The sequence below is a fragment of the Entelurus aequoreus genome, linkage group LG13 (assembly GCF_033978785.1).
Source record: "Entelurus aequoreus isolate RoL-2023_Sb linkage group LG13, RoL_Eaeq_v1.1, whole genome shotgun sequence".
Taxonomy (NCBI): domain Eukaryota; kingdom Metazoa; phylum Chordata; class Actinopteri; order Syngnathiformes; family Syngnathidae; genus Entelurus; species Entelurus aequoreus.
The window spans coordinates 51,464,467-51,485,897 of record NC_084743.1 but is presented as its reverse complement, the minus strand read 5'-3'; the positions used below and the strand labels follow the sequence as shown (position 1 = coordinate 51,485,897).

Sequence of the window (21,431 nt, the reverse complement as noted above, 5' to 3'; positions counted from 1 at the left end):
AAAAAAAAAAGTAAGGCAATAAATACTTTTTCCCTGGTAAGGAATTATATTTATGCAAGAGTAATACCATGACTATTCTAAAACAAATTACTTTTTTTTTATAATGCAGTTTTACCTTTAGATAAGAAGCAAAACAGCGCCCCTACCTGGCTGTAAAGAGGCACGTCAGACAATGCACAGCATCTGTTAAGTTTGTTAAAAGCCATGCATTGAAGGGCTCAACGTTTTTGGTTATATATTTATCGTGTCGAGAGCGAAATCATCGCACAAATACGACAAACAAGGTGAATCTAGCAACGCTGTGCAATCAGTTTCACTCGACACATAAATCATTAATAATCAATGAACCGCAGTACCCCACCGCCGGCAGCACTTGTGCAGCCGCCACCTTGTTTGACAGGGCTGGAGTCACTTTTGTGCGCAAACGTCAACTTTTTTATTTTGTTTGGTTTGAATGTATGAATAAAGCTCCAAGAGTTTCAATAGTTTTGCAATTTTATTACAACGGTTTCCATGTTTCAAACACGAATTCTTTCCTACAAAATTGCACATTAACTGCACTATAATTTCATACATACATCAAGATTCATACATTCATACGGAAATGAAACAAATGTACACAACCAAACACACACACACGCACACAATATGTGCCAGTATGGTGTGTATGCATTTACAGGACCAGGCTGCCTCCTCTCACACACACGCACACACACACCAGCTGGTCATTGAATAAATATTGACTTCCCTTTTTGTGACAAACAGTAAGGCGTAACAACATTTCTTTTAGCCACATTTGCATTGTGGGTGTTTACCAGCGGTGTTCGCCTCCCACATGGAATGGAGACAAAAGAGCATCTGCGGTGTTCCCTCCATTGCACGTGGAGCCTCAAGTCCATCGGGCAATGGAATTGTCACAAACGCGTGTTTAATCCAGCTTTACTTCAAATAAAAATAAACAAAAAAAAAAGTGTATAAAAATGTGAACGAACGGGGGGGGGGGGGAGAAAAACCCCTAAACTAAGCTAGTAAGACGTCCTTGGTCCAGTCCGGGATACATTCACAAGTCCTGCCCCAGCAGGGTGTCTGTCATTGCACCATTTCTTCCCCATGGTCCCCTTGTTGGCTACATCATTCTCTCTTCAGGAGTGGATAACTCCCTTTTTTCCTCTACCAAGTGCATGTTGCATGTGGATACATCACCCTGTTTTGTTTTTTTTGCAATATCTGGCAATTCCGAGAAAAAATAATACTGCCAACAGTATGCAAATGCCTTCTTTACTCGGAGGCTGTATGCTCCAATGTAAACGTGCTAAGGCTAAAGTGACCTCGACATGAAATATGTACTGTAATATACATCCATCAACTCATTTGGCTGTAGCTGGATAAAACCGGAGTCTATGTCGGAGTGGAAAATAAATAAGGTTAGTTTGTGGTTGCTGCGGAGGCAAGTTACAGTCAGACTGCATGTCCACTGTGGATGTACAGTAGGTGCATGTCCTCTGTGGATGTACAGTAGGTGAAATGTACAAGCATAGGTCCCTGTTGACAACATCCTGTCAAATACCTGATGGGGAAACAAAGAGTGTTTTTGAGAAGATAACCCGAGATTGTTTTCACATTGTCCTTGAGGAAAATGTTTGTGTGAGACAGCTGCTCAAGGCCTCGCATGGTCCGACCTCGGTCTAGTCTGTCACAGGGTCGACACACACACACGCACACACACACACACACTGCTTCAGTTCGTGTGTGTTTACAAGTGTCGAGCATGGCCAGGCACAGGGTCTTTTTTTTTTTTTGTCACATATTTGCAATATGATTGTTTTTAAGGGCCCGTGGCTGGTTGAGTGAGTGCTGAACAAACTCAGGAGCCAGAATGTAGTTTGGCTTTCAGCTCCTCTGATTGGCTGTGAGTGCTCTCGCACTCTTGGCTCAGCTCCTCCCGCAGCTCGCACATGTCCATGTCAGGCAGGGTCTCTACGATGGGGGCCTCCACAACGTCTTTGCAGTACAGACACTCCTGAAAAGACAAACTAACATGTTAATATCAAGCCTTGTGGGTCATGGACATGCTTCAAATCAGGAGTCTTCAACTGATTTTATACTGACAAAGCATTGTGTTTTATATCAAACTGCTGATAAAGGCTCCTTGTTATTATGCAATACTAAGACATTCATATAATAGTAGTGCTGCTAATTCCTCGCCGGGAACTAGAGCACTAATCGCTAGCTTGCAACTGGCAGTCTGATTGAGGCTTTTATTAGTAGATTGCACAGTACAGTACATATTCCGTACAGTTGACCACTAAATGGTAACACCCGAATAAGTTTTTCAACTTGTTTAAGTCGGGGTCCACGTTAATCAATTCATGGTCTAATTGCGAGATAGCAACGACAGCGCTAATCGCTAGCGACAAGTAGAGCAGCAATCGCTAGCTGGAAACGAAAGCGCTAATCAGGAGCTTGCAACTGGCGGACAAATTGCTAACTAGGAACTAAACCGCTAATCGCTAGTTAGCAACCAGTGCGCAAATTACTAGTTGGCAACTAAAGCGCTAATCACGAGCGGGGGTTGTATATTGTAGCGTCCCGGAAGAGTTAGTGCTGCAAGGGGTTCTGGGTATTTGTTCTGTTGTGTTTATGTTGTGTTGCGGTGCGGATGTTCTCCCGAAATGTGTTAGTCATTCTTGTTTGGTGTGGGTTCACAGTGTGGCGCATATTTGTAACAGTGTTAAACTTGTTTATACAGCCACCGTCAGTGTGACCTGTATGGCTGTTGACCAAGTATGCATTGCATTCACTTGTGTGTGTCAAAAGCCGTAGATATTATGTGACTGGGCCGGCACGCAAAGGCAGTGCCTTTAAGGTTTATTGGCGCTCTGTACTTCTCCCTACGTCCGTGTACAGAGCGCTGTTTTAAAAAGTCATAAATTTTACTTTTGGAAAACCGATAATTTCCTATATTACATTTAAAAACATTTATCGGCTGATAATATCGGCAGTCCGATATTATCGGACATCTCTAACTAAAATGCTTAATTTAAGACCATCATTTTTTTTAGAATATGCTTTCCAAAAATACTAAATATTCACAATGTGGTGAAACCGCATTATTTGAAGTGGCAAGGAACAACTGTATTTAGTTAATAATTCAGGCCTTAGTCATGTCCCTGTGTTGTCATTGAGTATTGTTTAGGGCTGTCCCGATCTTGAAATCAGATACAAATAAAAAAATCAAGCCTCATATCATATCAACTTGCATCTGAAATCTCCGATACAAGCAGTCCTGCAGCGCTTCTGAGGCGGAAGCATATTAGAAAGTATCCAGTAACCAACGTGTCCGCATCATTCAACTTGCTGCGTCATGAGCATAACTTAATTATTGTAGCCACTACATGTCGCTAAAAAAAGCAATTACCACTCACTTCAACTTTAAGACAGCATACGTCCATTCCAGATGGTTAATAATAAATAGGTACATGGTTTTATACCTACTATTGTTCTCTTTTTGACTAATTTCACTTGATCATGACTTTTTTAACATCCCACACTACAAAATAATACAAAGATGCATGATTTGTACTGATATCTTATCGGCTCTAATATCGGCAAATACTCAAGACTCCATATCTGTATCGTAAGCCCCTAATAATGGGACTGTGTATTATTAATATTATTGTTGCAACTCTGCATCATAACTCCACTTCCTATTACAACTCACACACACATACCACAGCATCATCTGTTCCTCGAAATATCATCATGTATTGGTTAAAACTAGAGATGTCCGATAATAACGGACTCCCGATATTATCGGCCGATAAATACTATAAAATGTAATATCGGAAATTATCGGTATCGGTTTCAAAAAGTAAAATGTATGACTTTTTAAAACGCCGCTGTACGGAGTGGTACACGGGCATAGGGAGAAGTACAGAGCGCCAATAATCCTTAAAGGCACTGCCTTTGCGTGCCGGCCCAATCACATAATACCTACGGCTTTTCACACACACAAGTGAATGCAATTCATACTTGGTCAACAGGCATACAGGTCACACTGAGGGTAGCCGTATAAACAACTTTAACACTGTTAAAAATATGCGCCACACTGTGAACCCACACCAAACAAGAATGACAAACACATTTCGGGAGAACATCCGCACCGTAACACAACATAAACACCATAGAACAAATACCCAGAACACCTTGCAGCACTAACTCTTCTGGGACACTACAATATACACCCCCTGCTACCCTGCTACCCCCCCCACCTCAACCCCGCCCACCTCAACCTCCTCATGCTCTCTCAGGGAGAGCATGTCCCAAATTCCAAGCTGCTGTTTTGAAGCAAGTTTAAAAAAATAATGCACTTTGTGACTTCAATAATAAATATGGCAGTGCCATGTTGGCATTTTTTTCCATAACTTGAGTTGATTTATTTTGGAAAACGTTGTTACATTGTTTAATGCATCCAGCGGGGCATCACAACAAAATTAGGCATAATAATGTGTTAATTCCACGACTGTATATATTGGTATCGGTTGATATCGGAATTGGTAATTAAGAGTTGGACAATATCGGAATATCGCATATCGGCAAAAAAGCCATTATCGGACATCTGTAATTATTATTGTTGCAACTCTGCATCATAACTCCACTTCCTAATACAACTCACACGCACATACCACAGCATCATCTGTTCCTCGAAATATCGTCATGTATGGGTTAAAACCTCCCCATGAGAGTCTGACTAATAAGTACAAAAATGTAGTTCTGACCTTCACATTGATAGTAGCTGGTAGACCCCCTCTTCTCATCCAGGGGTGCTCCTCCAGCAGCTCTCGCCGCTGGTCTGGGGTGAAGTGGGGCTGGCTCTTCTGCATTTGCCTCAGTCTTTCCTTGTCTTCCCGCAGAACCTTCTGAATGTCCCTGTGGAACAGCAAAACATTTACACGTCAGCCATCGGTGATATCACTTTGTCAGAAAAGGTTTTTCCAAGTGAGTTCACAATGTGGACTATGTAACACACTGTATAAGTCATGCATGGAGACCCTCATTGAAAACAAGTTTGACACCCCTGTTCTAAACAGTTGGTCTAATGAATGAACATTTTTCTGGAAAACTGTCAAAGTTTCGGAAATCTAAACATTTTTTCTGTGACTCACCTGGATGGCATTTGATAGGTCATCATGACCTTGTCGTCAGCATTGGACATGAGCAGCCAAAGAGGCTCCTGGAGGACATATTTGATTAAATGCTCTCCCTCCCCATTGGCGGACATCTTGGCCGGTGATAGGCCTGCATCAGAGTCTCCTGTTCCTCTTGTCTTGGCTTTGGCCTTGGTCTTGGGGTCTTGTTCCAATGAGTCAACACTTCCAAAGTATTTGCTTGTGTTGCTGCTCCCTATTTGAGGTTTTGAAAAAAAAACAAAAAAACATCAGTCATAAAATAAACTTATATTATTTATCCTTCTGGCTTGGATTGGCACTTTTTGACAAACCTGTTCTGCTGCCCGAGGCTCCGCTCGCCGATGTGCCGCAGCCATTGCAAGCGGAGCCCGAACCTGAGCCCGATCCAGATCCTGATCCCGAGCCCATGGAGCCAGAGGTTGCGGAGCCGGTGCCAGAGTGGGAGTCCTCCTGCTCTTGGAGCAGTATATTCAGCAGGTCACATGATGAGGAATGACCGTCACTATGAGCGCCATCTTCTGGATACTCCTGGATATACCATGACCAAAACAAAAAAAACATCTTACACAATGCAACTGAACCGTGATCATAATTGATTCGGTCCAATCGGGTACTACAAGATCCACACACTTGTTTCTCTCACCTGTTGAAGAGTTTCAAGTTTGACTGCAGCAACAGAAGCCGCGACGCCGCCAGCGCCCTGAAGACCAACAGAGGGCGCTGTGCTGTCCTGCCGCTCCACCGAGCGCTGGCCCTCCTCCATGCTGAGCAGATTGAGTTGAAGGGGCGAGCTGCACCGCGACTCGAACAGCGTCGGCGATGATGTGGTGCGCTCGCGTGCACCTGATGCAGGGGTGGAGGAGCGAGAAGCTGCACCCTCTCGAGGTTCTACACCCGCGGCTTTAGGGGGCTGTGTGTTTAGGCTGTAAGTGAAGGGCTGAGCCGGATAGGGTGCTTGAGCCACAAATGGAGTCGGCACAGCGAAAGATGGCTGGGTAGTGAAGGTCTGCTGGGGTGTAAAGGTCTGCTGGGGGGTAAAGGTCTGCTGGGGGGTGAAGGCCGGCGGGCGAGGCTGGAAAGGTGGCTGGGTTGGGAAGGCAGTCGGCACCGGGAAAATCTGTTGACTGGTGAAGGGAGGTTGAGATTGCATGGTGTATGCTGGCTGCGGCGGCTGAAAGGGTTGCTGGCCGTTAAACTGAGGTTGCGTCTGCGTCTGCTCCGGGAAAAACGCTGGTCTGGGAGCAGCCCCCATCTGGCCAATCGGTCCAAGTTGAGGGAAGAGGTAATTTGGTAGCACCAAAGCCACCATAGGCGTAACAATGGGGGCAGGAAAGGAAGTGGCGGCAGGAGGAGCTTGTGTGCTCGGGCCCTCCACAAAGCCAGTGGAAAGGGTGGGGTCAGGATGGGCGACCTGTGCAGGGGCAGCAGCAGGTGCTGGTGGGTAGAGCTGGTAGGCAGGCACCATTGCTGGGTAGGACACGTTGAAAGCCGACAGGGACGCTTCCGACGGGGACCAGGATGTTTGGTTAAGGCCCTGGAGAGGGGGGCGGGGTTTGCGGTGTGACTCGGCACTGTCCGATGAATCGGGATGCTTCATGCGGGGCTTTTTGGACTTCCTGTTGCGGTTTCCCTTCTTGGCAACGGTCTCTGGCCTGGTGGTGCCCTGTTTGGCGGCGCCGCAAAGTCCAGCAGGTTCTAAAGAGATGCATTATACATTAACTAAAGCCTACGGTCTTGTGTTAATGCTGTGAAACACGGTTTACCTTGAGGATTGTCTGGACCCTTCTGCTTGTGCAGGCGCGTGGAACAGTCCTTCTGGAAAGTCCTAGCATTACGCAGCTCTCGGCAGCGATTTAGGAAGGCCTGCTCCTCTTTCTGTGTGTGGGCTGCCAGTACCTGCTTGGTCAGTCCCAGCCTCTTGTAGGCTTCCTTCTCCTGGCTAAGAGGAGACACCACACTGACGGGCGGAGCCGGTGGTGCAGGGCTCTCGGCCACATCCTCAATTATTTCTGCCAAAACACCACAGTAATACCAATCAATCAATCATACCATATCAAATCGATTTTGCATAACTAACTCTTGGGTGAAAATGCAAAGCAAGCTGTTAAGCACATGTGTGAAAGCTGCGTTTCTTTCAAGCGTTCACTATATCATAATTCTGCAACAAAAGAACGGCCTTATTATAATGCAATAAAGCAGCACTGTTGTAATTGTAAATCGTAGCGTCCAATCAGCTGGTGTCAACCCTAAACTGCGATTGCAAGCTATCTCGTAGGGACTGCTATAGTAAGCTGTGATGCATGCAGTGGACCTACCAGACTCCGGTTGAGGCTTCTTGTCTCCCACATGCACAATTGTGCTGCTATAGCTACACTGAGATGTGATTGACACAACGCTTTCAGCCTTGCTGGGTAAAGGGAGCGGTCCCAGAGGGGCGCCAACCACAACTGCCCCTGATGGAGGTTTCTTTGGTGCTTTCATGTTTGAAAGTCCAGGCTGGCCGTCGAGCATTAAAGAATCTAGCGGAAGAGAGTGACTGTTAGCCGATCACTAAATCCAGTGAAAGGGCACCCAAACCAAAAAAAACATTGATCGAGTGTCCTTGATGGGACATATGTGAGCTCTGTGTGTGTGCGTGTGTGTGCACATGTGTTTGTATGTGTGTGTCCGGTCATGAATTTTCACACACCTGTGTTGGAACACCCAGGCACTTGTGCATCGTCCTCAGTACACTTTTTGTCATCATCTGAATTGGTGGAGGTGGTATTTGAAGAAAACTGGTATTTTCTTTTCACTGTGAGGGGGATGTTACAACTCTCCAGGTAACTGGAAAACAAAAGAAAATAGATATTTCCATAAGTCATTAATTCCTTTGTGGTCTTAACCTTAATAATAATACACACACACTTACCGGATGACACTGTCAAGGCAGCTAATCTGCTGGTAGGAGCAGACAGTCTGGTCTTTGCAGGTGTAGTCGTCCATGTTGGCTGCATTACTGTCTCTGGCCTGCAGAGGGTGTGCTGATTCCTTCAGACGCACCATTGAATGCTTTTGAGCGACTGCTGTCCCACATAAAAACAAGAACGTATCAGAAAAACATACAATACAGTACAGTACAGTGGTGTCAAACGTGTGGCCCGCAGCACGTTTTTCAAAGGCTTGCCGCATATTCTAAAAATACTATTACAAAATACCAGATAAAAACTTGAATAAAAGAGCAAATGTATAAAGTTGCAATGTTCACGCAAAAAACTAGGAATGCACAATGTATATAATTTAAAGTCAACACCAATACAGATTTCTTCTTGCTGGCTTAAGAAAGATTCCGATAACCGAATGGCTGGCTTTGGGGCAGCTTCTTTAGCAGCGATTGTCTCATAACTTTCCAAAACACTTGTAGTGAGGCTGGCGTTTCAGGTGGGTGATAAGATTTGATGTGTTGAATGCAGCGTAATGTGTTTTTTGACTTTTTTTTTTTTCCAGTTCAACATTTTTGGGGTACAAATAGCATGGAAAATAATTTCTCTGAAACAGTAAAAGAAGTCACAAACGATCCGACTCTATGTTTGATTACAATGAGCTCAATACAGCTAATTTTACCTCATTAGAACTGATAACATGATAACTATTTATCCAATATCAATCATGCACCCTTGCTAATAACACAAAGCTGACATTCAGGCTGTTATTTCGTTTTTTCTATCTTTTCGTATTGGCTTTAAAAAAGAAATGCATCTAAATGGCCCCCGCATCCTTTGATTCTTCAGTGTGCGGCCCTCAGTGGAAAAAGTTTGTGCACCCCTGACCGCTAGCTTCTATAAAGCGCAATCGACTGCCAAACCTTCCAATTAACAGCGTTATCCCATACCATGAACAGGGTGCAAACACTGTACTCACCGTCAGCTGTTTTCTTTTGCTCTGGTTTGGACGGGGAGGGAGCAGGCGAGGGTGGAGGGGAGCGCAGGCACCCATGAGAGTCCTGGTTCTTCAGCATGTGAACTCCCTTACAAATCTCCTGGAATGTCCGGGTGGGCTTGGCTTTGCTCGTCTCCTCTGTTGCGTTTCCCGCCATGACATTCCCATTGCTTTCACTGGACGAGCTGATGCTCACCAGTTGTTCATGTGAACCATTGCTGCCATGGCTACCGTAACCGCTGGAGCCCATGTTATGAACAGGCTGAGGATAAAGGGAGTTGTTATTTAAAAAAACTGACAAACGTGTAAACGTGTGTTGAAATACCGTCTGATGTGTGTACATACTTGTAGTAATAGCCTGTGGATCTGTTCACTAATTTCCTGGATGTCGGAGTCCATCATCTTCCCTTCATTGAAAGCCATTGCTGCAAAAACATCTTCGTTCACAGGACCCCTGTAACAACATCAACATTCCAAATATTTACACTTAAACTGACACTTGTCATGTTACACAAAATCTGAAAATGGGTTCATTCTTATAGAGCCTAAGAAAATATAATTGTCAGCATTCACGCCATAATGTTAAATAGTGTTGCACAATACTGGCTACTAAGGAAGGGTAGCATAACTTCTGTGCACACTTACATGCGGACTTTGTGCCTGCCGATGACAAAAGAGACCTTGCGGCTCCAGGGGTTAACGAAGCTGGACCAGCTGGTGTCGACCGTGATGTATTCGCCGTTTCTCGCACAGAAGCGAATGGAGGACTGGTCAAATGGTTGGCCAGCACACTGCAGGACTGTTGGTGGAAGGCAAACCGTGTGTGAGATGCAAATAGATGAAAATACAGAGTGACAAGTCTATCTAATTTGTTGGGGTCTCACATTACGTAAGTCTACTTTTAAAAAACTATTATATTTCGGTGGTACAAGTGAATGAAACCGATGCTTACTTCTGCGATGCACAGCCAGCATGAGTGGTCTGTCATTTGGATGCAGATTGAGCAGCACCGGAGTCCCAATCAAGTCTTGGGGAAGGTATCCTAAGAGTGGAACAGCCCTGATGGAGGAAAAGGCCACATGTTAAAAAAATCAATTTACAATATTCACTCGATCAGCCTTATAGAGCTTGTAAAACTCCACTCACCTCTCATCCACATCCTGGAAAACACAATTAGGTGTATGTGTGGTGGTGAAAATGCGCTTGTCATGAGGGATTCTGGGAGCTGGGAACAGACAAGAGAGGAAGAAAAAAACCATTAAAACCACCAATTTTTAAATATATTCCAAAAACCTTTTTTGGATAATTTGTGTGCAGTGTTGTTCAATTAAGCGGCAACGGAGGCCACGTGTCAGTGTTCAGAGGTCTCACCTTCATAACCAGAGTGCACCCTCTCTGCCAGGAGGAGGCAGCAAAACTGCTCCTCAGACAGCTCCGCGTCTTGGACTTTCATCAGGTAAGGAGTCATGCGGAAAGGGTAGTACTGCAGGTCGCCGTAATGCTCCTTTCCACCACTGTAACACATGTGACAATTCAAATTAACTGTTGGAATTTAAAGCTTTATTTAATTTGTGCATGTGAAATAGGACACGAAATTGAAAAAACATAAAAAGCAGTTGAGCCCAACCCGTTGATCATGTTTGATATTGGTGTTTCCCATACATTTATTAGTGACCCCCCCCTGCCACAAATACCAAAGTTGAATGCCCCAAACTAACTCGATGGAAACTAATCTAACAGCTGCTAACCAGCATGGTGCACTATTTGCTCATGCACAGTGCTACTTTGTTACTCAGAGATTGTTTGAGCAGGAAATGTATGAATCACAGAAGCTGCTGAGCTGTCACTCACCTGATGCGGCAAAAGAAGGACTTCTCCTGCATGCACTCCGTGGGAGACGACTCTGAATAAGACAAAGGAAGGAGAGGGGCGAATATATCAGAGTGTTTCCATAATCGCCCAACCGTTGAATCTGTATGCGACCAAAATTGAAGCCAGTAAGATGACCTTTAACAATCCGACTAAAAGGTTTCATATAAAAATAGACCGACTTGGAAGCTCTGTCATTTCCTGACACTTTGGTCATCTGAAGATTAATAATGCAAAAATTACTTTTTATAAAACCCCATATAAATAAATACAGTGTAACCTCGATTTACAAACCCCTCTATTTGCGAACTTTTTGGTTTACAAACTTATAGATCGTGCCAAATGCGCCTCTGTGTGCGAACCATGTCTCTGTGTATGAACATTCATTCCTTTTGTGTCCCACTGGCAGCCATTTTGTGCTTGCTCTTGTTGAAGAGATTGAGGAAGCTGGCTTGGTACCACATCAAGTTTTTAATTGTGATGAGAAGAGGCTTTTCTGGAAAAAAAATGCCAAAGCGGACTTATATCACATCGGAGGAGACTACCACTCATTCAGCGTCGCAACTTTCAAGAGCATACATACACGGCTCCTACCCCCTTCCCCTCTCTCCCTCTGTCTGCTCCTTTCTTTCCTCTCGTGAGCTGCTCTTTCGCTGATGTTAATGTACTGTAAGAGAATTTTACTTTTAAAATGTTTGTCTACCTTATTGCTACTTTATTAAAGTTAAAGATTTTTGTGATTTCTAATCGCTCGTGAGGGCACCTAGGGGACTTCTGTGTCTGTGCGCGTGTTGTTGTTGTTTTGGCTTGTTGACAAAGTGACAGTTGATCCATCAGCCCCTTTTTATGTTTGTTTGATATACAGTACTGTATCGCGCTTTACATTTTGTTCAAAGTGTACAAACCTTAACTAAAATAGGGACTTTTGGCGAGGCTGGATCTCATTATTCATGTTTGCATTGTTTCTTATGGAGACATTTGCTTCACTACACAAACTTTTTGATTTACGAACCCTGTTTTAGAACCAATTAAGTTCACAAATCGAGGTTCCACTGTAAAAACTCAACATGCTATTCAAACAGGCAGCAATTAACCAAACATGAGAAGTATGGCTAAGATGTCAGCCTCTAAACAAACTGATGATCATCCTAATAAAAACAGTGTGGCAGGTGGCTGTGAGTGTGCAGCCCTTCGTTAATGTGTGATTGATCATGCTAATAAAAAATGTGATACGTGGGGGCAAGCATGTGTTAGTAGGTGGCTCATGTGAAGGAAATGGATGCTTACATGTGTGCACAGGTGATGTCATTGGGGTTACATGTGGGTTCTCCACGTGCTTGATGTAGAGACAGCTGTGTTACAATGTATTAACTCGCATAAATTGTCATCATCAATGATGAAGAAAGAGGAATATGCAGTATGTATAAGATCAACAACAATCGCTTATTTTCCCTGGAGTTTACAATTAATGGCTCGGGGACATCCTTGGTATACAGTGCATCCAGAAAGTATTGACAGTGCTTCACTTTTTCCACATTTTGTTATGTTCAGCCTTATTCCAAAAGCGAATAAATTCATATTTGTCCTCAAAATTCAACACACAATAAATACCTTATAAGGACAATGTCAAAAATTTTAAATGTTTTTTTGCAAAAGTATTAAAAAAATAAAAAATAAAAACACATCACATGGACACTTGAGGCTGTAATTTCCGCTAAAGATGCATCAAAAAAGTATTGTGCAAAGGCTGTGAATACTTACAGTATGTACATGGGATTTTTTTTTTTTAATACATTTGCTAAATTTTTGGGAAAAACCTTTTCACATTGTCATTATAGGGTATTGTGTATAATTTTGAGGACACAAATGTATTTACTTCATTTAAGACAGTGGTTCTCAAACTTTTTACCGCCTCAGAAAACACTTGGCTCTCCAAGTACCACCATAATCACCAGCTATGAAATACAGTACCATAGTAGGCCTAAGTATGAATTAAAACAAGGAAGAGGTTTTATTTAACAAGAGTATTCAATATTTTTGGCCATTGCAACATTAGACACAGTTTAACCAGTAACACTGTGTTTAAATATTTAATGAAGTGATTCTTTGGCGTACCACTAGATGGAGACCATGTACCACTAGTGGTATCCGTACCACAGTTTGAGAATCCCTGATTTGGGGTTAAGGTTGTAATATAATAAAATGTGAAAAAAGTGAAGTGCTGTCAATACTTTCCGGAAGCACCGTAAATACTATGGTTAAGACCACTTTTCAGACTGCTGTTACCTGCTCCGGTGCACATGCTCCATGAGGGCAAGCGGTACGGCGTGGTAAAGCTGTAGAACACGCTGACGTCCTGCGGCGTTAGGAATTCCACAAACTTGGCGTTATGGAACACTTCCCGCTTGCAGTTTAAGATGGACGCTGCCTGGTCGGAAATGTAAACTATCTTCCCTGTGATGAGTGAAACGGCCACGGCAAATATATCCTAGAGGAGACAAGGTTTCAGCAAGTTTAGTGTCGCTCACTCTCAAACTACAAAACTATTCATTATAAAAGAGCAACAGACGAAATATGTATTTGTGACATTACAAAGAAAGAGGCAACATCCATGATGTGTGTTAGATTGCCTGGTGAGGGGCCTTGGTTGGCACTTACAGTGTTTTTGAGGGTGTATTCTGAAGTGATGCTGTTGATTTCCTCAATGGTGTAAGATGAGACTTCAAAACCAGGCGGTTGACTGTCATTTGTCATCAGCATTTGATAATACTCCTCATTGGCTGCGAAGCAGAGTGGAAAAAAACGGCAAAGTTAAGGTGTAATCAAAAAGTCATGTAAAGTCACGATAACATTGATGTCACTGCCGTTGCTGGCCGACACAAGATGGCCGAGCAAAGAAGAAATCTTACCTTTCACCTGCTTGACACAGCGCAGTGCATATTTGAGTGTGTTGATGGTGGTGGACTTGCCCTTGCTTCGCTTTTCAAGGGGAAGATGCATCTTTAGCTCCTTGAGAGTCTTGAAAAGCTCCTTCTGTGTCTTCGCTTTGGCTGACTGTTCGCTGCTGCATGAGCATACATGAGACAAAATACACGTGTGTCAGGGAAATGTCTCACCAACGCTGGCACACTCCTAGGTGTTGGAGGCACAAAAACGTGCTGAGGAATGATGGGTTTGATTGGCACTGAGGCGAGTCACATTTTAGATCACGGCAGGAATAATGGAAGTTTGTCCTATGATCTGTTACACTATTTATATCATGAAGGAAGAACAGATGTGTGGTAGTGTAATGCTTTTTATATGCACATTCAGTACTAAGTAAGAAATAGTGAAACCTCAATTTTCGGACATCTCTATTTGCAACCTTTTCATTTTACCAACCTTTACATCGCACCAAATAAGCCTGTGTGCGAACCATGCCTCGGTGTACAAACGTTTGTGTGATAGGTCTCGCTGACGACCAATTTAAACTAGCGTTTTAGCGAGTGGCACCTTCACTTCAGCGAAGGGGGCTTTGTTCTGCAGCAAGTCTTTAATTGTGATGAGACCGTAATAGATGACACAGCGGACCTCTGTTAGAAGGCACTACCAGGACACAAGCGATGAAATATCTTGCTTCGAGCTTGTGCCAACGCTAGTGGTGACTACATGAAGCCACTGATCGTTTATCACTCCGAAAATCCTAGAGTGTTCAAGAATGCCACACATATTCACAGACACAAGGTAAAATTATTTTCCTTTTTTGTTTATTCATTGTAGCAACATGCTTAACATTTTGGAGCGCACCAACGAGACTTCTGGTGTGTTTGCGTGTTGACATGTAAGCTTGCTGTAATGTTTTTGTGTTGTTTGGATAAAAAATACATCGTTGAGCCATTACCCCTTTGTTATGCTGTCTTGATATATACTGTAGTCTTCAAAGTGTGCAGTTTTTTACTAAAATAGGGACTCTTGCCGAAGCTAGAACCAATTATTCTTGTTTACTTCTTATTTCTTGTGTTTAACTTTAAACTTTATGTTGATTCTTGTGGAGAACTCTGCTTCACTATCCAAACTTTTCGGTTTACGAACCATTTTCAAGAACCAATTGAGTTTGAAAACCCAGGTTCCACTGCACTTGCTATACTTTAAGTATAACTTTTTGCTGGCCCACACTCTCATACCAGCGAATATGCATGTAGCAAGATAGTAAGTCAATTCACAGTGCACTAACCTGCATCCACTGGTAGAAGGGTTGTCCTGCTCGGAGCTCACCAGACTGAAGGCATTGGAGCTGCTTGGCGGTGAGGGGCTGTGAGAGTTGGAGCTGCAACCATAAACAACATGTTACAACAACATGTTATGACAGAAGAGCAGCAAATCTCCGTGTGTAACATGTTTGGCTTCATCTTCTAGTGATAATGGTACATAAGATACGAAGAAATGCAAATTATTTGCCGTGATGGAGGTGATTTGTTATTAACTCAGGGGGGCGGCTCTACGCTTTCTATGTACACACATAATTAACTGCCAGCTGCCTGCCTGACGGAGTATTAATTTTTATAGAAGTTTTTAATTTAGTTTTAATCATTGTCTTTTAGATTTAGTCATCTTAATTGATATAATTTTAGTCAACTTTTAACAACATTTTAGTCAACTAAAATGACAGTAAATTGAGTCGAATTTAGTCCTCTCCCAGCAAGACACTGATACAACGTTGATTATACATATACAGTATGTATTTTAAAACTGACTTCCAAACAACGTTGCAAAATAGTTGTGTTTGTAAATTGAGACAACGTTGATGTCTAACGTTGAATCCACGTTGTTGGTTGGTAAATGACCAAATTTCAATGGTCAATTCAATGTCACAACCTGAGATTGAATAAATGTCGTCAAAAAGCATGTTGTTCCAACGTTATGTTTGAGTTGCTCGACGTCAGGGCCTAATTCAACAAGTTCTCAACGTTGTAATATTGTCTTGTGCCTGCTGGGCTTTTCTTTCTCCCAGGTGTACACATATTGCCTTGTGAGACTTGTTAAATGTTTACAGATTTGTTTTGGCGTACAACTTCCTTATCTCACAAAGAAAAGCATCTGATTGGCTCTCCTTCGTAACTCACTCCCGGCATTAAGAGCTGTGATTGGACATATTCCCAACTTGTTCCACCCATCTACAAGAAATATGATTTGATTGCGTTTCTGTCAACATTTTTGTCTGGTTGACTAAAATATTAGTTAATTTTGTCATCATCTTAGTCAATCTGCATCTGTTTTGATTGGTTATTGCTTCATTTTAGGCAGGGGAAAATACCTTGTTGGCGATAAATAAGGCAAAAATTAATAGTTGACAAATTTATCACTAGTGTGCTGTGGGACTAAAACTAAATACTATGTCAACCAGAGGGGACCGACATTTGTGATCGTCATTGAAAGGCATTAATCGTCAATGGCGATCACATTCTTTTTCACAAAAATCGTCCGATACTGATTGGCACATCCATACCCGAAAGGCCATGAGCATGATTTGAATAAATATCTGTGAACATTGATGTGGCCGTAGTAACGTAAAACACACAGATTTCATCAAAGTTCCTGGAAATGGCTTATTATGTACCTTTTTTGTATTACAACTACAATAAAGTCCAGTTAGGAGTATGACATAACTGTAAATGTTTTTTTCATTCAAGAAAGACAAAACCTGACTCTCCTGAATGAAACTTTGCTATAGCTGTCATGTGTCTTGCAGAGTCTGAAGAAGGCTAAATGCATTGCAATCATGACTCATACAGAAGAAAATGGTCACTCTATTATATCTAATGATCCCCACTTCCATGACCTAGACGGTCCACTTCCACATAACGGCAGAATATCTGTATGTGCCTGACTGCTTTTGAGTGCTCTCACCTCTTGTTGCTTCCTGAGGACGTATGGAGAGCAGAATCCTTCCCATTTCCATTGGAGCTGCCCACAGATTCATTACCGTGGGACTCATTACCATGAGATTCGTTGCCATGGGATTCTGTCCCGCTCCCACTTGAACAAGCCATCTCGACATCTTCGTGCAAGTGGGTCCGCTTCCTCTCATCGTGGGGGGAACCTGGCGAGGTGGGGCGCTCGTGGCTGCTGTCGCTGCCCTCCGAGGCCAAACCTAGCTCTGGTTCCAGGTCGTCTCCATCCCGCCTGCCACAACCCTCGTTGTAACTGCTGGCCATGCGGCGAAGTTGGCTGATGGCGGAACAGGGAGAGATCTCCCCTTTCTCCACCTGAAGGCCGACTCTTTCACGGGACAGCTCCCGGCTGTCCAGGGTTGAGTAGAGGTAAGGATGTTGGTCACGGTTCTCAGACATGGAACAGGCCAAAGTGCAGGTTATGGGACATTAGGTAATCTTGGTCATGGGACCAGCACAAATGGAATTACTACACTGGGATGTAAACAGAGATGACCTCACACCAGGGGGAATGTGATCTATAGACAGAGAAAGAAGACACAGGTATATGACATTATACCAGACTTCAACAGAGAATGTGAGCCTAAATATAACAGCAATCAATAACGGTCGTGACTTTGATCGGATGGATGGGGCGCTACAGAAAGGGCACTGTCTCACAAATAAGTCGATACTAACATTGTGCACACACAATCGCCAACAAGCTGGGGTTCAACCTTTCCACGGGGCGCTTTGGCCTTTTTCTTTCCAATGAACTGTAGAGCTATGAAAAGGCTATGACATATCTTTGAAGACACAAGTTAACACAAACCTTGAGCATTTGTAATAGGGATGGGCATAAAATGGAGGGATTTAGTTATTTCCCATCCATCCATCCATTTTCTACCGCTTGTCCCTCTTGGGGTTGCGGGGGGTGCTGGAGCCTATATCAGCTTTTATTAAATATTATCCTAAAGCGAAATTAACTGCCCTACTTGACTGCAACCAGCAAAGGCACTGTTGATTCAACTTCACTTATAGCGGTGCCTCGACGTACGGGTTATCTGCCTCCTAATCGGTAGTTGCCGTAAGAGCTAATCAAAACAACTGGTGTCGTACTCGCTAGCGTTAGGTAAAAACAATTTGACATAAATTTTGTTTTTCCAACTATGGAAACGTAGAAAGTGAATGTGAAGGAGAAGCGGGTGGTATTCTTTCAATTAAAGAAATAAATAATCAAAATAACAGTAATGACAACTTGGCAAAGCAATTCGAGCGTCATACTGCTAGTTTGTACAATGCTGAAGCAGAATGAGTCGATATAAATAATATCTAAACAGCGGACATATGAGAAAAATATGGAAAAGCTGCTGATGGTGTGTTTGACAGAAAAGTACTGTGCTGTTGTACATTCTATTGTAGTTTTTGATGCAATATTTCGTATCTAAAAGTCACACAAACGACAATATTTTTCACACTGTGTATGGAATTTCAAACACATCATCTTATGTAACAATAAGTTGTAGAATTGTCTTACAGGCACAGGTATCCTTAGTCATTACTTTATCAAAAAGGAGAACGTCTAAAAAGTCTGCTCTAGGAACTTATGAGCAGTCGGCACTACAAGGCAGACTATTCATTCTTTATGAGCTAATTACATCATATTCATTCAATCCCTAGCATTATCTCACCACTCTCAGCTGTGTAAGTAAGCACGCAACCACGACGACATGGCTATAAAATTGGACAACAATAAGCAAGCTTCTCAGTGGGGGTGGGGTCTTCCTGTTGGCTGCAGCCAATAACCAGTCAGGAGAAAGCAAGTAGTGTCAACAGGTTAGAACCAGTCACTGAATAGACAACAAGTGCATCTCTTTCGCTTTGCCACTGAAAATGAACTTACATAAGTTGACATTACATTTTGTTTATACCTTCAACAGCATTTTCATCTATATGAGAAGGATTGCATTACAATAAACAGTCTATCCCACAACAGAGTTCAGACTTTGAAAAGAATAACATTATGAAACTGGATTATTTACAATCAAAAAACAAATGTGTTGCTAAAAAGGTAAGAACAAATGAACCAGACGTTAGAATAAGAGCAGGGATGCCACTTACCAAAAGCCCATTCCTACAGTGTGTGAATCCTCTACCGATGGATTTGACAAATGCGTAAAAGCTTCAGATACACAAACATGTAACTCACACGACAAGAGCGTCACAACGGAGCTGAACTCAACTGCTTGCAGCCTTGCGGTGTCTGTCTGCTGAGTGTCTGAAGCAGTCACACTAACACACATCTCAGCATTATACAACTGCTGCTCCAGTCACATGGATTTGGCTCCACTGCAGCCTTGTTTCAAAAAACCAGATGCTTCCTCTTTGCATTACAAGATATCAGAAGACATTAACGCAGGACATCATTTAGAGGGATTACTACCTAGATGTGTCTTAGCCAGGAGCAAAACTCTAGCAACAAAACTAGACTTTACAATAGAAAGAAGAAGGATGTCAGACGTCAGTGAACAAATAGAAATATTACTGCAAGGACGTATCCTGAAACAATCCTAAATCTAACCTATTAAATATAACCTCTGCCTTGTTTTAATGAACACTTAGACCTACGGCGCTACTGTATTATACTGTGAGCCATTATGGTGGTACTTGGAGAGCCATGGGTTTTCTGAAGTGGTATTTGATGGAAAAAATGTAAAACCACTTCCCTAGGTCGAGCTGGAACAACACCTTTTGGAGGCAAGAGTGAAAGTTTGAAGCATTTAGATTATAAAGTGTGCAACTATTATACAAATATATACACAAATCCTACACTTATATTGATTTACAGTGAGTGTGTCTCGTTTACATTTGCATAAGGCAATGCCACTGAATTTTGACAACTAAAAGTGGTTATAAAATCATCCATAAAAATGGCTTTTTTTTTTTTATATCAGATTGAAGGTCAATATCAAAAATAGCGTATGAATAGATTCAAAATGCTGAGAAATGGCACTTCCCCCACAGTGACCTGCTATTCACAATCCACACACACGTTGACCTGCAATCCACAGCACGGTACACTGACACAGTTATGTAAAAGTGACGATATGGCCAACAAACACAACAGAAAACAGCACCCGCACGGCCACAAACGGTCAATGTCGCCAAAACAGACATTTTCTTTCAATCTGGCTCGTCACATAACATTAAAATACATTTTTTACTGGAAAAAAAGTGGAAAAGTAGAGCAAACTGAATTGTCGCGCATGCGCAAAATTGCGTTTCGTTATGCAACTTATTTTTTACATTATCAATGCTTACTTCAAGGATAAAAGGATAAGGAACCCACCTGTGTGTTGGATATAACTTCACCTTTCCAGTCCTGTTTGATGTATCGTAAAAAGAAATCCCGAAAAAGGAAAAAAGTTCCAGGCAAAGGCTCAGTACGCTCAATGGCAGACCGCGTTCAGACAGGCTGACTACAGTAGTCGCCGGTTCCTCCCGGCTCAGACCCGCCAGCCAATCAGCGAGCGCTCGTCGCGACCTCAATTCTGACTCCGCCCCTGGCGTTGCACTATTGGTCGAAAAGTATTGGTTGCCATGGAAAACGTGACGACACGACACCGGGCGGCGCTCATTGGCTCGGAGTGCTGTCCGTCGTTTTATATAAACAAGCCATCCCCGCACGTGGAATCCCATGTTACGTGCGCCGCGTAGAGTAGCTGTTTTGTTTGGAGTCTGGAAATTACATAAAAGTGAAAGTATGAGCTCCGCGTCGTCAATGGAGAGCCACGCACAATACGGGCGGCTCATTGACAGCTTGTGGTCTACTAGCATGCAGCCGTAAAAAACACAATACAGTACTTATACAGTCCAGTACGACATCCATTTACATTTAGTGGTTGTATCGATGCATCACACTGAGAGGTGTTTCTAACAAAGTGACTAAAATAGTACCTTATTTTGTCAACTTCCGGTCTTCAAGTCTATCCATTCTTTCTTAACCTCTGATATCAGATCTCACGCGCATGTGCAATTAGTACATGCATCACACTGACAGGTTTCATCACCAAAAATAATTCCCGGGCGCGGCCACCGCTGATGCTCACTGCTCCCCTCTCCTCCCAGGGGTTGAACAAGGGGATGGGTCACATGCAGTGGACACACTTCACCACACCTGGTGTGTGTGTGACAATCATTGGCACCGTATTTTTCGGAGTATAAATCGCTCCGGAGTATAAGTCGCACCGGCCGAAAATGCATAATAAAGAAGGAAAAAAACATATATAAGTCGCATTTATAAGTATAAAGTCACTCCGGAGTATAAGTCGCACCGGCCGAAAATGCATAATAAAGAAGGAAAAAAACATTTATAAGTCGCATTTTTTGGGGAAATTTTTTTTATAAAACCCAACACCAAAAATAGACATTTGAAAGGCAATTTAAAATAAATAAAGAATAGTGAACAACAGGCTGATTAAGTGTATATTATATGACGCATAAATAACCAACTGAGAACGTGCCTGGTATGTTAACGTAACATATT

General features: G+C 42.8%; 1 protein-coding gene across 3 annotated transcripts; it reads right to left on the bottom strand.

The window, feature by feature from the left end:
* Positions 1–508: 508 nt before the first annotated feature.
* Positions 509–20,381, bottom strand: LOC133663479 (period circadian protein homolog 2-like). Of its 3 annotated transcripts, none has more exons than XM_062067967.1 (22): positions 20,235–20,381; positions 16,863–17,424; positions 15,190–15,282; positions 13,886–14,040; positions 13,635–13,756; positions 13,263–13,464; positions 10,959–11,010; positions 10,479–10,621; positions 10,254–10,332; positions 10,060–10,166; positions 9,753–9,906; positions 9,453–9,561; positions 9,090–9,369; positions 8,101–8,254; positions 7,879–8,015; positions 7,505–7,708; positions 6,953–7,198; positions 5,833–6,884; positions 5,501–5,717; positions 5,166–5,403; positions 4,779–4,929; positions 509–2,020 (listed from the first exon to the last, which is right to left on the bottom strand). In XM_062067967.1, exons 2-22 carry the CDS (start codon positions 17,303–17,305, stop codon positions 1,865–1,867), a joined length of 4,494 nt encoding a protein of 1,497 aa, XP_061923951.1. In that variant the 5' UTR covers positions 17,306–17,424; positions 20,235–20,381; the 3' UTR covers positions 509–1,864. The 3 variants fall into 3 exon arrangements, with proteins under 3 accessions (XP_061923951.1, XP_061923952.1, XP_061923953.1); XM_062067968.1 differs by having other exon boundaries at positions 8,101–8,251; XM_062067969.1 differs by lacking the exon at positions 7,505–7,708.
* Positions 20,382–21,431: the final 1,050 nt, after the last annotated feature.

Excerpts from the sequence above, each read along its gene's own strand:
- LOC133663479 (XM_062067967.1), bottom strand. The coding sequence starts at position 17,305 with ATGTCTGAGAACCGTGACCAACATCCTTACCTCTACTCAACCCTGGAC. Across the intron at positions 13,757-13,885 it reads CTGTGTCAAGCAGGTGAAAG|CCAATGAGGAGTATTATCAA; the intron begins GTAAGATTTCTT and ends TCTGCTTCGCAG. Across the intron at positions 7,709-7,878 it reads GCCTGGGTGTTCCAACACAG|ATTCTTTAATGCTCGACGGC; the intron begins GTGTGTGAAAAT and ends CTCTTCCGCTAG.